General features: G+C 41.1%; 1 protein-coding gene across 6 annotated transcripts in view; it reads right to left on the reverse strand.

Annotated features, from left to right (window-relative positions):
• The window catches only part of sox6 (SRY-box transcription factor 6), a 137,774-nt gene that overhangs the window by 35,261 nt on the left and 86,613 nt on the right, over window positions 1–15,900 (reverse strand). For 5 of the 6 annotated variants that reach the window (XM_041036163.1, XM_041036154.1, XM_041036172.1 and 2 more), the window contains 2 exons: window positions 5,112–5,235; window positions 1,136–1,215 (listed from right to left, as the gene is read on the reverse strand). In XM_041036163.1, coding sequence (XP_040892097.1) covers window positions 1,136–1,215; window positions 5,112–5,235 — 204 coding nt within the window. The remainder of the gene's footprint in view (window positions 1–1,135; window positions 1,216–5,111; window positions 5,236–15,900) is intronic. The other variant, XM_041036146.1, reaches the window with a different exon arrangement.

The raw sequence follows: 15,900 nt of genomic DNA on the forward strand, positions 1-15,900 counted from the left end.
TGATACACAATCTAAGGAACATATTCACTTAGGCAGCCTCCATCTTTTGTTCTCACGGACACACGTGCAAAGAGTTTTCCCCTCAGTCCTGAGTTCTCTTGTTTAATCTTGTCGTACTTCTCTCTGCGGTTGAGCATCACATGTTGCAGCTTTCAATAACTTTTTGCTGTTATTCAAAAAGCAGCAGCTTTTGAACCATATGTTCGGAGGAATGCTTTTTAGTCCTTTGTTTCCTTCTTTTGTTTCTAAAGAACAGTACTGATTCCTAGTTTCAAATAAGCTTAAAATCTACAGTTACTCAGAACTGCAAAGGAAATTCATAATTAGAGAACAAGAGAACAAATGGCACTAAATAAATATGGTTGTTATTCAGCTTCCCATTGCTACTTGTATATTTTCTTTATGGAAATAAAAGTCAGGAAAAAGTTAAAAGAGTCATTATCACCAATTTGGAAACGAAGCTCACGCACAGGCTGAGAGAACCATGGTTACAGTAGTATTTATAATAGTAACAACTTGAAGGATAGAATGCAGATAATTATCTATATTAAACATTATGGCCTCAGGTTAAGCTCTGACCTGGGTTCAGCTCTTTTAAATGCTGTTTGAGAAAAGTCCTGGAGGAGCCTGTAGGGCTTGGAGCCTATCCTAACGTTTTCTGTGGCTCAAAACCCCTACTCAGCTTCGCTTTGTATTACATACCATGAGCTTGCTTTTACTACAAAGATATTAAAATTTCTCAGATTTTCATCCATTCTTCCTTTTATCTCTCACAGATAGAAGAAATACAACAGGGGCTCAACTAGATAAAAGCAATAAGAAGGAGATTCTTTGCTTACACAGTCAATTGTCTTCTGATAAATTCACTGGTAGGCGATTAAGGCAACCAAAGTGATTCTCATTCCCTCTAATAACTATTATCTTCCTAACTCCTCTGTCTGGCAGAGCTAGTGGGGATAAATCCTCTATAAAACGGGATAAATTACATATGTAAGGTGATAAGCGTGTGTGAGCTGGGGGCCTCCAGGATTATTTAGTGTGCAGCTCATTACTTAGCGTACAGCTGCTTAGCCATCCTTTCTGCCCTGGGCTTGGCGGGCGTCCCTAGCATTCTTTGTCATAGTACTGTACATACCTGAAGCTGGAGGGGGCTGAGTCCTGACGCTGCTGCAGCTGCCATTGTGGATGGAATGAACTGCACCGGGTAGTTATCACCTGTCAGAGAGGGAGAGAGAGACAACAATGCATACAGGTTCAGACAATGAGCCGGCCCACAGCGACCAAACAAGTGCCAACACGGATCCCGGGCCCTCCGCTGCTTTGCCACAGCAATGTGGCACATTGCAACGAGCCCTCGGCTTCAAGCCCGAACATCTGCATTAACAAAAGGCTAAGCTGGTTTGACTGGAGCAGGATTACTTAGGAACGTTCTACACCATTCCCTCCTTCCTCCACCTGCACACAACCCCTCCTGGAAAATACCATGACAACAACAGCTACTACATATTTTAACAAGTTCGGAGTACTTTTATGGTGTGTGTGTGTGTGTGTGTGTGTGTGTGTGTGTGTGTGTGTGTGTGTGTGTGTGTGTGTGTGTTCGGACTAAATGTTAAATATCTCCCCTGGTATTTAATTAGTGATTATAAAGGACTAGCATGTTCTCTGAGGCAGTTCATACAGCTGTAGACTTGTCTGGCTATTGTTCAACACTACATTGTTTGTGTCTGAGTGATAGCTTTGGCAGCAGAGTGAAAGCACTTGTATGTGAACTGGTTACAACAAGTGTGCAGTCACAATAACAAGGGTAGAAAAAAACCACACACACACACACACATTCTTATCTCACATATCACTGTGATCAAGCAAGTAAGAATTGGTCTTCAAATAGCAGCTCTATTCATTGCTATTCACTACTGTTGGCCTGCCATCAGCACGTTTGTCAGACAGAGATATAAAAATGGCTGCAGTATGAGTGATATCCATGGGGGTGCAGAAGCTTTTACACATTCAGCCTTGTGTGTTGAGACAGACAGAACAGCCCCAGTGAGACGGGGCAGCACAGCGTTCATAGAGGGGAGGTTGGTTTGAAGCATGTGTCTGGAGGAGGGGGGTGGGGTACACAGTAGGAGTGGGGAGGGGTAGTTGGCCTTCGCTCAGACCCCACTTCTGCCTGTCACTTCTCCTCACAAACATATGGAGCCATTAAGCCACAGACAAGGTAAATGTATATACCTTCTCTTTCACTTTGCCCTCGCCCGCTCGCCTCACTTTGCAATCTTGTACAGCACAGCACAATGTGATACAGGCCATGGAAATTCAATCCCCATTTAGTAGCAAATAAAATCACACAGCAGAAGTGGTTTCAAATAGTGCTGGGTTGGATGTACGGGGGTACACTGTGGTTATTTCTACACCTCCTCTTTTTGGTATCGCTTTCTTTCTGTCTCTCTCCCTCTGTGCTGTCTGTGACGTAGGATTTGGGAATAAAAAATGACTGGATGTCTTTAGATGTCATGTGAAACCTGGAGAGGGTCATGTGCTAAGTGAGCACACCATGACTCGGGCTTGGGGGTCTCGGGCTCCAAGGTCTGGGTCTCGGGTGCACGCAGTCTGGGTCGAGGCACCAGACTCCAGCAGAATGGGCTCAGTGCCAGGTTAGTGTTACAATTGAAAGGGAATTGCGTTTAATACTGTGTTTTTTAAGTCTTCTGTTTTTTTTTTTTTCTTAAACTGGCCATGGCTGGTCCCATGCCCAGAACCTGGACCCTCAATGTTAAGGGGTGGGAGAGCAGTGTAGGTGACGCCATGGTCACAACAGGCTATATTTCCCTGCTCATGTGATGCCATGAAATATAAGTCATATATCTGCTGAGGGCTGACAGATGCAGCTGAGACCTTTCTTAGACCAGATCAAATGATGATGAATATGACTGTGCCACTTATACTTGATCTTCTCTTTTCTCTGCCTTTTAAATATCATTGAATTACAAACACAGGAAAACAGACAAATAAATATACAGGTATATCATTTTACATTGTTAAGATTTCATTCTGTATATGTGATGAAGCCATACAGTAGAAAAAATTATGTTGTTGTGAAGAAAAACCATGTTGTCCAATGTGAATGACTTGCATAATAAACACCACAATATCAGAGAATTGGTTTAAATGTCACAAATAAAATGTGGTAAAAATACAAGATTTAAACTAAACTAGCACGAGGACACTGTCAACTGTCAGCAGGATGTCTATGAGGAAGACTGGCAAAAGAACCCAAAGACTATGGGGCCATTCTGTGGGTCCATTAGAGGCACATCAGACTGAATACTGCCATGTCTGTGTAAACAGTGCGAACAGACTGGGAAGCCCGACTTGTATCTATTTGTTTAAAAGATGAGTTGGTGTTTCTATGACTGTGCTTGTCTACCGTGCAACACCAGGCCATTGAGCACAGCCAGTGGATGGGGTGATGACTTACCACTATGGTGCTAGAATGACTCTGTTGCCATGTGAGCACCACAGGGCTGGGGGTCATAAGCAGTGGTCCCCGGGGTCTGTCTCATAATGATAACATCAGATTAGTGGGCCTTAGTCTTGGAAGTGAATGCTTGGCCACTCACTTCATGGAGAAAGGACACGGCAGCATCCTGTATACCCTGCAGGTGGTGGTGATAACATTGTACTCTCTGGATATATTATATATATTGTGTTGGATGGGGGGAAATAATAGAGGTTTTGAAAATACCTCTCCTGACTACAAGAGTCATTTTCAGACCCCCTTTGCTATTTCTTCATGAACTCATGAATTATGCAGGAACCATACACATGGCGACCCCTGACCATGATTCCATAATAGCTCCTGTTATTTGAACTAAAACATTTTCCGTGTCAAACCTATTGCAGAAAGCACACTGGTAAAAGACTCCCCCTCAGGCACTTTGTTTAAGCTGTCATGGCTCCATAGTTCCAAAATAGCTGACTTTCTTTTTCATCCTGTGGTTTTATAGTTAATTCATTAACTGTACTACCACACCTTTTTAACGTTCTGCTGTGAACCTGCTGACTTCCTAGTGTTTCTTTTTCCATTTTCAGCCCTCTTCCTTGTTCTGGTACTGTTTTACAACAGATGAGCAGATTTTCCTTTTTCTAGCTGACTCATAAATCCTTTTCTTCTTGACAGTGAGGTTTTCATCAACACAACACTGTATCTTTCTATTTACATGTGTGGGAGAGGAAAAATAAGAAAACTTTAAAAATATATATATACAAATTCTGTTTGATCTGATTAAATCACATATTGATTTGTTTAAATATTGCTTGGTCTTGGGACCAAGAAGACCGTGTGGGGGAAAAAAGCTTAAACTGAGAAGAAGGAAAAAGTTTCAAGTACAGTGCCACATCTTTAATTTTCATAAGAATACGAGGGTGTATGAGGTTACTGCTTTGGCAGGGCATTTGTCAACGTGTTGCAACAATTTTTCAAAAAAATATTTTGTTTCTTTTTATTTTGAAGGCTGCGGAGCTTGTCTTTACTCAGTTCGAAAGACAGAGGAAGGCAAAGAGGCATGCTGTTACAAGCAACAAAAGCAGTCCTATGTGCAGGAAAACCTGTTCCTTACATCATCCAAAAACTGTCCACCATATAATTGTCTTTTAATTACTTAATTTCCATGTGAAAAGGCATTTTGTGGAAGGCAGTTGTGTGAAACTGTAATTGAGGGGTTGCTAACAATACAAAGACTTTTCATGCAGGTTTTATCCTCTGCGTTATTGGACCTCTTACAGTGGATACTTGAACAACGATTACAGCCAGGACACTCCTGAAAGATACTTTCATGTTGAAGACATGTTTACATTCCTCTGCTTCTCTACCCATATCTATTGTTCCACATGGACTAGAACATTCTCAGGCTTTGGTCTCAAGTCCAAGTTCAGACAGAGCAGAGCGTGTCAGTGGCCTCAACTGTCAGTCAAGCATTTGTTTGTTGCTGTATATTTGTGTAAGTTGTGTAACAACTTGATTACAAAATTTCATAATTATGAGTAAAAGACATAGCAAGCAGAGAGAAAAAGGTGGCAGGACAAAATGAAGACTTAAGTTGCAAGCATACCTGGCTTATAAGACATTCCCGGAGGGAAGAGAAAGCCTTGCTGGGCGGCGGCGGCTGCTGCCAGAGTGCGTTGGTCGTGTGGAAAAATGGGGATCATGAGCGGAGGCATGTGACCCTGGACCTGCTGAACAGATAGGGAGCAGAGATCAGAGAGGCCTAAGCATAGGCATAGTACACAGAAACACAGAGCCCCACTCAGGGGGAGGCCAGATCACAGCTCTTCCTAACGCGTGCTGACAGGGGGCTCTGCAGCAATGATGGCCCTCGTGCGCTCGCACAATACCTAGCCGAGCTACGCCTGCTCTTAATCCAAACCACAATTTCACCTCGGCACATCAAAGGCCCCGTGTGCGCACATTGTTCCAGCATCAGTTCGAGGAAGCGACATGCAGGACAGAGAGCAGAGAGGCTCAGTAGGTCTGTATAGCTTCTGTAGAAAAGGACCATACACGCTGAAAGAAGCATTCACCAACACCCTGGCTGTTGCAGTAGATACAACATGTCAGCAAGAGGATTGTTGAATGTATTACACAGGTGCAGAGACAGGACTGATCAGCATGCACATGCACGCTCACACACACACACACACACACTCACCTCAAGGGAAGATCAACTACCAGCATAATCTTGGATGATCATTTATTTAGATAAAAAGCCTAAAGACAATCCAGTAATTTATTACAACTGTTTTCAGCGGAGGAAAAATAGCAGGCAGTTGAAAAGTACTTGCTGCGTCCCGTATTTCATTTTAATGTCATTCTCGGACTGTCTGGTCCACTCACATATTAACCTTCACCATTCAGCCTGTTGCTGACTTGCCCTACTGGGGATATCAACACGAGCTCCCTGCATGTGTGTGTCAAGGGTGGGTGAGTAGCTTATGTCTCGAAAGTGGTGTGTGGGGGCTTTTGCACACATGTTGCAAGGTCTAATCTCACTGTCATTCTCTGCTTCCTGAAACTCTATGATGGGGAGCAGCCCAGCTACCATGGGCCTGCGAGAGTTAATCTAGCGCTGAGCCAGGCCACCTCAGGGGAACCTGCCTGGAAAATGGGTTAATAAAGGTCATCCCCCAAAATAAACACTTTACAGAATGTTTCTCCATTCATCCCTCCTTAAAATCAACTCGCAATAAAACGGGTCTGGGTGCAATTACTGCCGCTGCATTGGGGCATGAAATCAACCTGCTCTGAGCAACGACTTTCCCCCCCCATGTTCTGGCTGAGGTCTGCTATGATCTCCACTTTTTCAGCCGTTGCTGCTCCCCCTGTAGACCCTTTACCAGACTAGTCGCACCCAGTTTCTCTCACAGCTAGCACGCTAAACCTACTTAAAACTACTTTATTGATCTGTCCAGAGGTGCAGAGCTAGACTGAAAAATAAATAGAACCATTTTATGTCTACTGAGCTTTTACAGAAGTGCAAGTGCAGAAAGTGCATTTTAGAAGAATAGAAAAGTATGTAATTCTTCCAGAAGTAATTCTGTAAAATGTGCTGTTGCTGAAGAAAAATAAATGTCCAAGGAGACTGCGACAAATGACCTTAAATAAAACATTGCTTTATAGGGATTTGTGTTCCAAGTTTCCAGGCTGAATGGATGAAAGATGGATCTTGGCCTTGCATGTATGGAACATATGGAAAAACACAATAATTAATGTCACAACATGAGGTAGGGCCAGTGACAGGCGGGGGGACACTGGGGAACACAGCTTTTCTCTGTCTGTGTATTTGGACTGTAAAACCAGATGGAGTCTGTTTGCTGAATGTGTGGTAGTCACAGGACAGAAAAGGGCTCCCTCAAGTCCACATCCTTCCATGTCTGCTACAAATGTCTTTCACGGTAGTTCATACATTTTCATGGATTAACTAACATACATTAGTCGTAAATTAAAAGTGACGTTATTTTTTTTTTCCTCTTAATAAAGATACTGAAGATGAAATATTTTTGCTAAATAGAGAAAACGAAATAATTCTGATCACTCTGTTTCCAGAAGTGATGATTCTTGACTTTTAAATGTTGATCATTCTTTTTCAAATCATACCAACAAAACAAACTGAGCATGAAGCTGCAAAACAGCTGCTTCGCATGAGGAAACAATAGTGTGATAGTACACAACAAAAAAGTAATTCAGTATTTTCTATCATTCACACAATTCTGTAATTTACTTGACTTTAATCATTTGAAAATACAAATGTGACTACGTTAATTAAAACAGCTGAACTGCGCAAAAGATGTATACAGACTATATAGAGATCAGCACAAGGCATCAGATACTTGGACGTATTTTTCTCCAGCAACACTAAATATAAATGATATAATTTCATCTGGGGTATCAGCTTTTATTACTATTATTATTTTGAAATATGGAGCAGAATATACAAGATTCATCGAGCCAAGACAGACTGTAAATGTGCGTTGAAGGGGAAATAAATGCATTGAGTTGGAATTGCTGTGATTTGCAGTAATGAGCTCCACGCATTAAAGTTTAATTTACAGCAACTAATGTCAGAGAAAGGCAAATCAAATTTTAAGGAGCTTCAAGGTGGCAACAAATAGTGGAGGTTAGTTGAGCTGTCAATTAACAGCTGGCACAGTGGCTGAGCAGATTATAACATTTTCGCAAGTGCTTTTTTTTTTTTAAGACAACTGTTAAAGCAAATTGCAAGAAAAAATCAAGAAGTTTATAAAAAAAAAAAACAGACAGAAAAAAGTGCATATATGTGTGCCTCCCTGTCTCCCTCAAGTTCATCTATGTATGGGCTGAGTGCCCAGGATATTTCTATTGCCAAGATGATCTTGAGGCGTCAGAGAATGAAGTGGAGCAGATGTGAGCGGGGCACTTGGGCAGCGTCCGCCTTTCTCCTCGTAAATACAGCGCCATTGTTGTGCTGGCACTGCTCTTCCTTTGTCTTAGCACTGCTAAGTACTGGATAATGTCATTTCACACCATCTGCCCCCAGGCTTCATTAAAGATACATGAATGGGCTATCTTATGAGGAACAGGTGCTATTGTTTGTCCCTCAAGACCCAGCACTAAGGATCTGACTCGGAATACTTGAAGAGGAGCATCTGTAGTGATCAGTCAGACAGACTTGGCTGAGGCCCCCGTCTCTGCCAGCACGCGCTCCAACAGAGGTTTCCGGGGGAACTCAGCCGCCTTGCAACATGTATCATCAATTCACATGACCTGATGAAGTCTGTAGCAGGCCAGCACGCAATCTGTTTCCCTCTCTATGTGATGCTGGTATTTGATAAATAGAACCAACTTGCAGTTATACATCAACTTGAATACCTTATAGATACCATATTGCTGAGGAGCTAATCAGGTTTATTTGCATCTTTGTTTTTTTAAGTAAGAAAAAACTCAGGACAGCTTATGTTGTTTTTGAGAAATTTAGTTGTAGTTTTATAATTTGAAGCTTTCTTTAAGTCAGATTTAGATTATCATAATTTTCCTTCATTGTGTCTTATTGAGAAATCCTTTGTTTTTCATCTTTTTTTTACTGATTCATTTGAGTAAATAAAACTTAAAGAGTATAAGTGAACCAAGTTAAACAAGAAATCACTTAAATGATATCTTAACTGACTGTACAGTAGCTTACAGCAGCAGCTCATCCTGGGGTCAGACTGCAGAGGCCGAGTCAGACGGCTCAGACAGACTCATCTCTGATGTGTAAATACACAAGGTGTAAAAGACAGGGTAGACTTGAAAGGGCTCCCTTTATTTCTCCTAGCTCTTACAACACATGCAGCATGCATAATACTGCATTAACCCATGAATGTTGTACTTGCAGATATACAATTAGTTGCTTAGATCCAATGCTTACTTGTGGCGAAATACAGACAGTACTTAACATATTTTAGATGAAAGATGCACTTTTCTTTTTAAAAGTCTGTGCAGTTAAAAATACATTTCAAATTAAAAAAAAAAACACAGACCAGCATTAAAGCTCAGGTAATGCTATAAAATATTTGTGACACTGAAAAAAAAGTGAGTGATGTTGCTTTTATAAACGTGTAAGCATCCACCTATAACACATGAGAAAGCAGCTCCAAAACACTGAGTGCAAATGGAGATGTACAGCACATTACAGCTCTCACTTGGTCCCCTGTCAACACCCATGTTCCTCACTGTCTGTTATAGCCTCTACAAAGCACCAAGGAGGCCTGAAGAACCCCTGCTGGCTTTCCCTCTAAACCCCCGTTACACTTCATGCACTGATCCACACACACAAGTTTTCTACTCGTTATAGACCGCAATTCTCTATGTGGAGGAAACCAGTTTTTGTTTTTACTGGCAGAGTCAGTCAGTATTAAGAAGATTAAAAGACAAAAGGGGCAAAAAAAAGACAAACATCTACCTCATTCTCAGCTTGTTTCATGGTTATTAGCTTGAAAGGACCTGTGAGATCCTGGGTCTAATATCCTGATTATCTGCTACTTGACACCTTTTAACACACCTCTCACACAGATGCTTATCTTGGATGTAATCTGCATTCATCTGCCTTGGAGAGACTTGTAAAAAGTAAAACTGGTTCAAGTGTTTTATGAAAATACTGAACACAATACAACCGCAAGGAGCCAACAATTTCTGAGGAGCTTGTGGTGATGATGTTCTTAATTCTGTACAATCATTTAGATTTATAATAGGTGCCTTTCCCATTAGGAAAAGATCACAATCACCAGTAATCAGTAATTAGTGGAGGACTCATGTTTCACTGACATCTCATTTTAATAAAATTACTTCCACACTTTAGTAGCTGTCAGATCCGCAGCTCTCGCTAACCCTCTTTTTCACATTTTCTATAGGAGGGGTTCTGTAATTTCACCCAGGGAGGATAGGCTCCAGCTGTTGCTGTAAGAACTGATAGTTCACACTTCGTTCCCCCCTGCTCTCCACTGAGCTGCACACCAAACGCCTGCGAGTAGAAATCACCTTTTGTGATCCATTTAAAGGGAAAGTGATCTTAAGGAAGTTGGCAAGTCTGGCTACATCTCAACAGCAGCACACACAGTAAAACTGACACTAGACAGCAGGATATGTTTAACACCCGCCACTGTGTACATAGCCCGCTGGGTGTACACTGTACTGGAGCCTAACCAGGAGGAAAATCACTCAGTGGAAGCACGTCTAGGCTGCTGAATCCTCTGTGTTACTTCAGGTTTTTTTTCCCTCCCCAAATGAAACAATCAACAGAACAGAGGTTCTGTCTACAGGTCACTTATCAGCCGGTTATACTACGGCTATACACTGAACAGTTACATCATATGGCAGACACACACATTGATTGAACAGAGATGTGATGGTGTTTGGATTTGTCTGTAGCTAATGGTAATCAGACAAATAGATCAATGGATTTGAACTAGACTTTGATGCTCCAGACTTCAGCCTTTGAATGAAGGTCTTCATATTACCACCCACTAGACTGAAGCACATTATTCCTGCTTGTCTGCTCTGGAAATGAGTGCACTGGAATGGGGAGGGCAAATACACTGGAGAGCCTCAGGTCACTAACAAAGGGCCCTTGTCCTTGTCAAGTCTCTGACCTTTTCTCCTCACTTTCTTCCTGCTTCTGAAATTTGCGTACAGCACCCTTTCCTACAAAATTTAAACGCAGAGATCTCATACCAAAGATCAATAGTGTACAAGCAGTAGCCTTAAAAAAAGCCCCGTAATATTTTCTGTGAATTGTTGGGGTACAGCACTGACTCTGACAGCAGGCTCTATTTGCTCAGGTTTGAGTGTGACGCTGCACATCAGTCATGCCTGTGTGTGTTACACTGAGAGCTGTTCAGGATAAAGTGCAGCAAATCCAGACACTTGAGTGAGGTCAGGCTATGCACAGGGAATAACCAATAGATGACTTCTTGTTCCACTAATTCCTTACACAGTAAAACAAGCCGTCTTGGAAAACAGCCATTCCAATATGTCTATATTAAGACGGGAGCTTGAAAGCAGGGTAGTTCAACCCTCTGACCCGCCTAACGCACCCCACCCCTAATCCCTCCACTCCAGCCCTCCTCCATCTCATCGCTCCTCCTGACTTTGTTGGAATTCAGGATAAAACTGCAGGCTACTGTTTGCTTAAATACACAGCCTGGTATTTACAGGATTTCTGCAAACTGCTGTTGAATGTTGTAGGAAGAATAATAAAAGCTTGACATCAAATGGTAAAAATAAGTAAAATAAACATTTATAAATCACAAGTCAGTGAACATTTAAATAATGCATTGACACAAAAAATAAATTTCTATAAATGAAATGTGATTATTAGAAATAGTGAATAGAAATTCTTTAAATTAAATTCATCTGTCTAAAAAAATGGATTTGTATTCAAAATAAATAATAGAAGCCTTGTAGCATGTCCTTCTTGTTTTTTTCATTGGTGTATGTTTAAGTGACCAAAGTGAGTTTTTATGCTACAGCTCTTCATTATGTGACATTGTCTGTGTTTAATTCTGAATACACTAAAAGCACACATTTAGAAATTAAATCTAGTAAAGAAAAAAATATCAATTTCTACATCTTGGCACAACCCATGTCATGTTTTGTGTGTACACAGTAATACGAGCCTACATTACCCCCTTAAAATACAGATTCTTTTCAACTGCAAATTCAGTGGTACATTTCCAAAGAATATTAGCTCTTCTTTTTTTTTTTTTGGAAGGGGGTAGGGGCATACTTGGAAGTAAGAATGATTTTTTTTTTTTCCAAAGTCTGTACATAAAATTAAGGTTTGCAGTAAACTGGCTAAATCCATGGGGACTCCCTCAAACAGCATGTGTAATGACAGGAAAGAAGAGAGCAGACATAAACAAACCCACAAGTGGGTTTGGGGCCGGCATCATTGTCCTGCACATACATCCTCGCTGTATGGAAATGGGAATAAGCGAAATGCCTCTGCCCCTCAATTCAGGAGGGACGAGTGAGTTTCTAAAGAACATTGGACATGGGCTAGTCAGATAGCCAGCTATATCCATGGGATGCGAACAGGGTAGGGGGAGTGGGGAAATAGAGGGATTTAAGTGTGTGAGGCTTATGAAATAATGTGGCTGTAAAGGTTTGAAATATCACATCTTCAACAGTTTGTAGCAAGAGAGGCATAAACGCTCTGTCTGTCCACTATTAACTGTTGTTGTTAACTGCTGTTAATATGTTTTATAAAATAATGAAAGAAATATTCCCTTGAGACTTGGCAGTGTCTGTGTTATATTTCGGTATGAAGTACGTTCAGTCCCTTAATTTAAACATGTATTTCAAATGAACCTCTTTTGCAGTTCTAAACTTTATGAGAAAAAAGTATTTTGTCTGACTGTGAAACAGTAGACCACCCCTAATTTGTGTGACAGGATTGTCCACACTATGCCCGGGTTTCCCCCTCTGTCCCATCATCCAATCATAGACTGAGGCTCTGTCTTCACTATTACCTCCCAGCTGCTGGGGCCACAGAAAACAACAGAGCCCATTCTGTTGTTCAGCACAGAACGGGCCTGTCAGGAGGGGCGACTTTATTACAGAGACAAGTGTTTTGTTGAGACTTCAAACATGCTCAAATATCATCACCTGAGGATGGGCAAGAAAGGCAATAGCATTTTGTAAGAGATCAAACAAGAGAGGGAAAAAATACTTAAGATTGGATTTTTTTTTTTCAAGAATTAGCATTGAAATTGAAGAGATATTTTTTAAAAAAAGTATTTTTAGAACTGAGTTACTGACAACAACAACAACTGTTTCTATGAAAAACTGCACGGGACAAAATAGCTCATTCATTGTGTTCTGGTGGGGAATGCTTGGTCTCTCCTCCGCCCCAAAAACAAAAAGCTCCTTTTTTACGTTGGCCATGGGCTGAATGCTTTGCTTTGCCACCCCGGCCCTAAGAAAACACGCGCCCCTTTCTCCCTGCTGGCTGCCCTTACACAGTAGAGCCTATTAATGCAGCTCCTTCTCACTGTGAGTGTGCCCACTGCTGAGGATGATGGCCACGCAAAGCCAACGCAAAGACAAAACAGTTTGCACAACATTAGCAGAGAAAACACAGTCCATGCAGAGAGCGAGAAGAAACTAAATCAACATCACACTGGAGGACGTGTTCTCCCTCAACTGATATTTTCCTTGCGAGGGTTGGGTCACAATCGATGTTAAGTCCACGAAGGTTTGCGGAGCTCCAAACAGGTGCTTTATTGTGATATTCAGACGGAACATAAAAGTACTTCATTCAGCATATGTGTATGTACAGAGTAGACGTTCCGTTATCAGGGTTATTTAGCACCACAGTCAATTCACAAGTCAAATTCACATTGCTGTATGCCTCATAAGCTTCTGTCTTTTGTTGATTACGCTTGTCACTTGTGAGGACTGATAAAAGGCTGGAAGTTTGTCATGAATTAACCTGTCCCAGCGCTGCTTAATAAAACCCTCAGGTGACTAATTTTAAGTAGACCCTCAGGTGTGATTTCACACATTACAGCTGTTCCTGCGGCACCTCTCATTTGGAGCCTCTTAATTATTGCTACTTAAACTGCTGAGGTGTCTGAATACAAAGGCCAATTACACAAAGACATGCATTTTATTGTGCAATTTACAGTAATAATTGATTTATGTTTGTCTACATTCCTACCTCATTGGCAAAGACACAGTACAAGCAAGCATATGTTTCATTTGACTGCATCTAAAGAGGCTCAATAAAGCCAGTTCAGTTGTTACACTAACAAAGAAAGATAGATCTGTCCTCTTTTTTATTTTTAGTTTTCACACAATCTACTCATCTTTTTAAAGCAATACATTTCAGTAACCCAATGTACTATAACTCAAAGCTGAATAGTGCATTTCATCCAGAAAAAAAAAGCGTAATGGGACAAAACCCACAGATTCCAGTTCATTCAAACAGCATCTACTGTTTATATTCCTAAAGCAAAAATTTGTTTTAACAGACAAATGGCATTACATACTAACTACTCATCCACTTAGCTTCATTTGCAAACTATCACTGCCATTGCTGAGCTGAGGTTGTATCTATTACACCTTTTTGTGCATCATTAAGTTTTAACACAGCCGCGATGGCTTTATTGTTTAAATTGCACATGACTTTGTTTAACGTCAGCATTTCTTCTGCTTCCTGACAAGAAGTCACATTTCATAACTAATTGAATTGATCCCTCCCTCCCCACCGATAGAGTCCACTAAATGGAATTATTTGTATCCAAGTGTCAATATATTAAATCACAGGGGCTAATGAGTCGGGTCACTGCTTTCTTTTATCTTCAGTCTTGCATGTGCACATCTTCATCAGCTAACAGTCTCCTTAAATGGAGGATGAACATGCTGGACTGAGCCTCCCTGGGCGAGAGCCAAGCCCGTCTGACTAGGCTGTTAATGCCCCCACATAATCCTACTAGCAGGCTAACACAGAGCCCTTCAACACGAGGGAAAGAAGTGGCAGCACTGCATCTACACAGACACGTGTGTGCACACAGCAGCTCACACACACACACTCACACACATTATCATTTCCCTGCTCTATTATTCTCTTATTATCATGCTAACGGTTCCAATCTAGCTGTGCTAATTGGGGGACTTACACATTCTCTTTAACAATGTCTATTTTTGTGCTTTTCTTTTGCCAGTGCATTAATAAGTCTCACACTGAGAAAATCATTTGTGCCGGGGAGACAACAAAAGCATCTGAGAATACACAAATTAGCGCTATTATCTTTGTGCAATTACCATACAGCCCTGTGTTTATTTAAACTCATCTGACTGATTTAAAATATTTACCATAATGTTGTAGTTTTGGAGCCTTTGCTTCTCTAAATTGGTAACTAAACAGAATCAGTGCGTTAAATTACTGCGTGGGAATGGATAACATGCATCTTCCTTTTTATTTAAAAAAAAAGAAAAGGACTGAATAAAAAGTGATGGCAAACTACTACTACTAAAAGACAATTTATCATATAGACTAAATGCCAATTTAACAGAATCCTTTTTTTGTTCCTGCTGGGAGATCTGGTTAGATAACTGTTTGTACAGCACTAGATAAAACTTTCATGCTTCAGCTGTAGGAAAAGCCTCTACATAGAACAGTCCCGGCTGCATAATTGTAGAAGAATTAGGCTTCATGGGGCTGGAGGAATTGGACTGGATGGAGGAAACAGTTAATGCAGTCTGATACAGGCCAGTTATTAGGGGAAACTCTCAGTAACGAAGATCTTACATTGGTTTGATGATTTATGTTGCATCATGTCTGTGACCCCAAACATCCTAAGCAGACAGCAGAATCACTCTGAAATGGCATCACAACAAGAATGTAAAAGTCCTGGAGTGGCTTAACTAAAGCAGAATTTTATTGAAAGTTTGTGGAGTGACGTTTCTTCAATAATATCTGCACAGTAAGAACATAAAAAAGTACATATACACTTTTTTTTTTTTAAGGTTAAAATCCAGATTTGCTCCCTTAGAAGGAAGGGTCACTGCAAATCAATACAAAGTTGTTCTGAGTGATCACCTTTATCCTATGATGAGACATTTCTATTCTGACGGGAGTGGTCTCTTTTAGATTGACAGTGCTCCCATCCATAGGGCCTGAGGGGTCACTGATGAGTATGAGAATGATGTGAATCATATGCTGTGGCCTTCGGACTCACCCGATCTCAACCCAGTTGAACACCTATGGGAGATTATAGACTGATGTGTCAGACAGCGCTCTCTACCACCATCGTCAAAACGCCCAAATGAGGGATCTTGTTTTGAAAGAATGGTGTTCATCCCTCCAGTAGAATCCAGAGACTTGT

This window comes from Toxotes jaculatrix, chromosome 1 (genome assembly GCF_017976425.1).
Source record: "Toxotes jaculatrix isolate fToxJac2 chromosome 1, fToxJac2.pri, whole genome shotgun sequence".
In the NCBI taxonomy this organism is placed as follows: Eukaryota; Metazoa; Chordata; class Actinopteri; family Toxotidae; genus Toxotes; species Toxotes jaculatrix.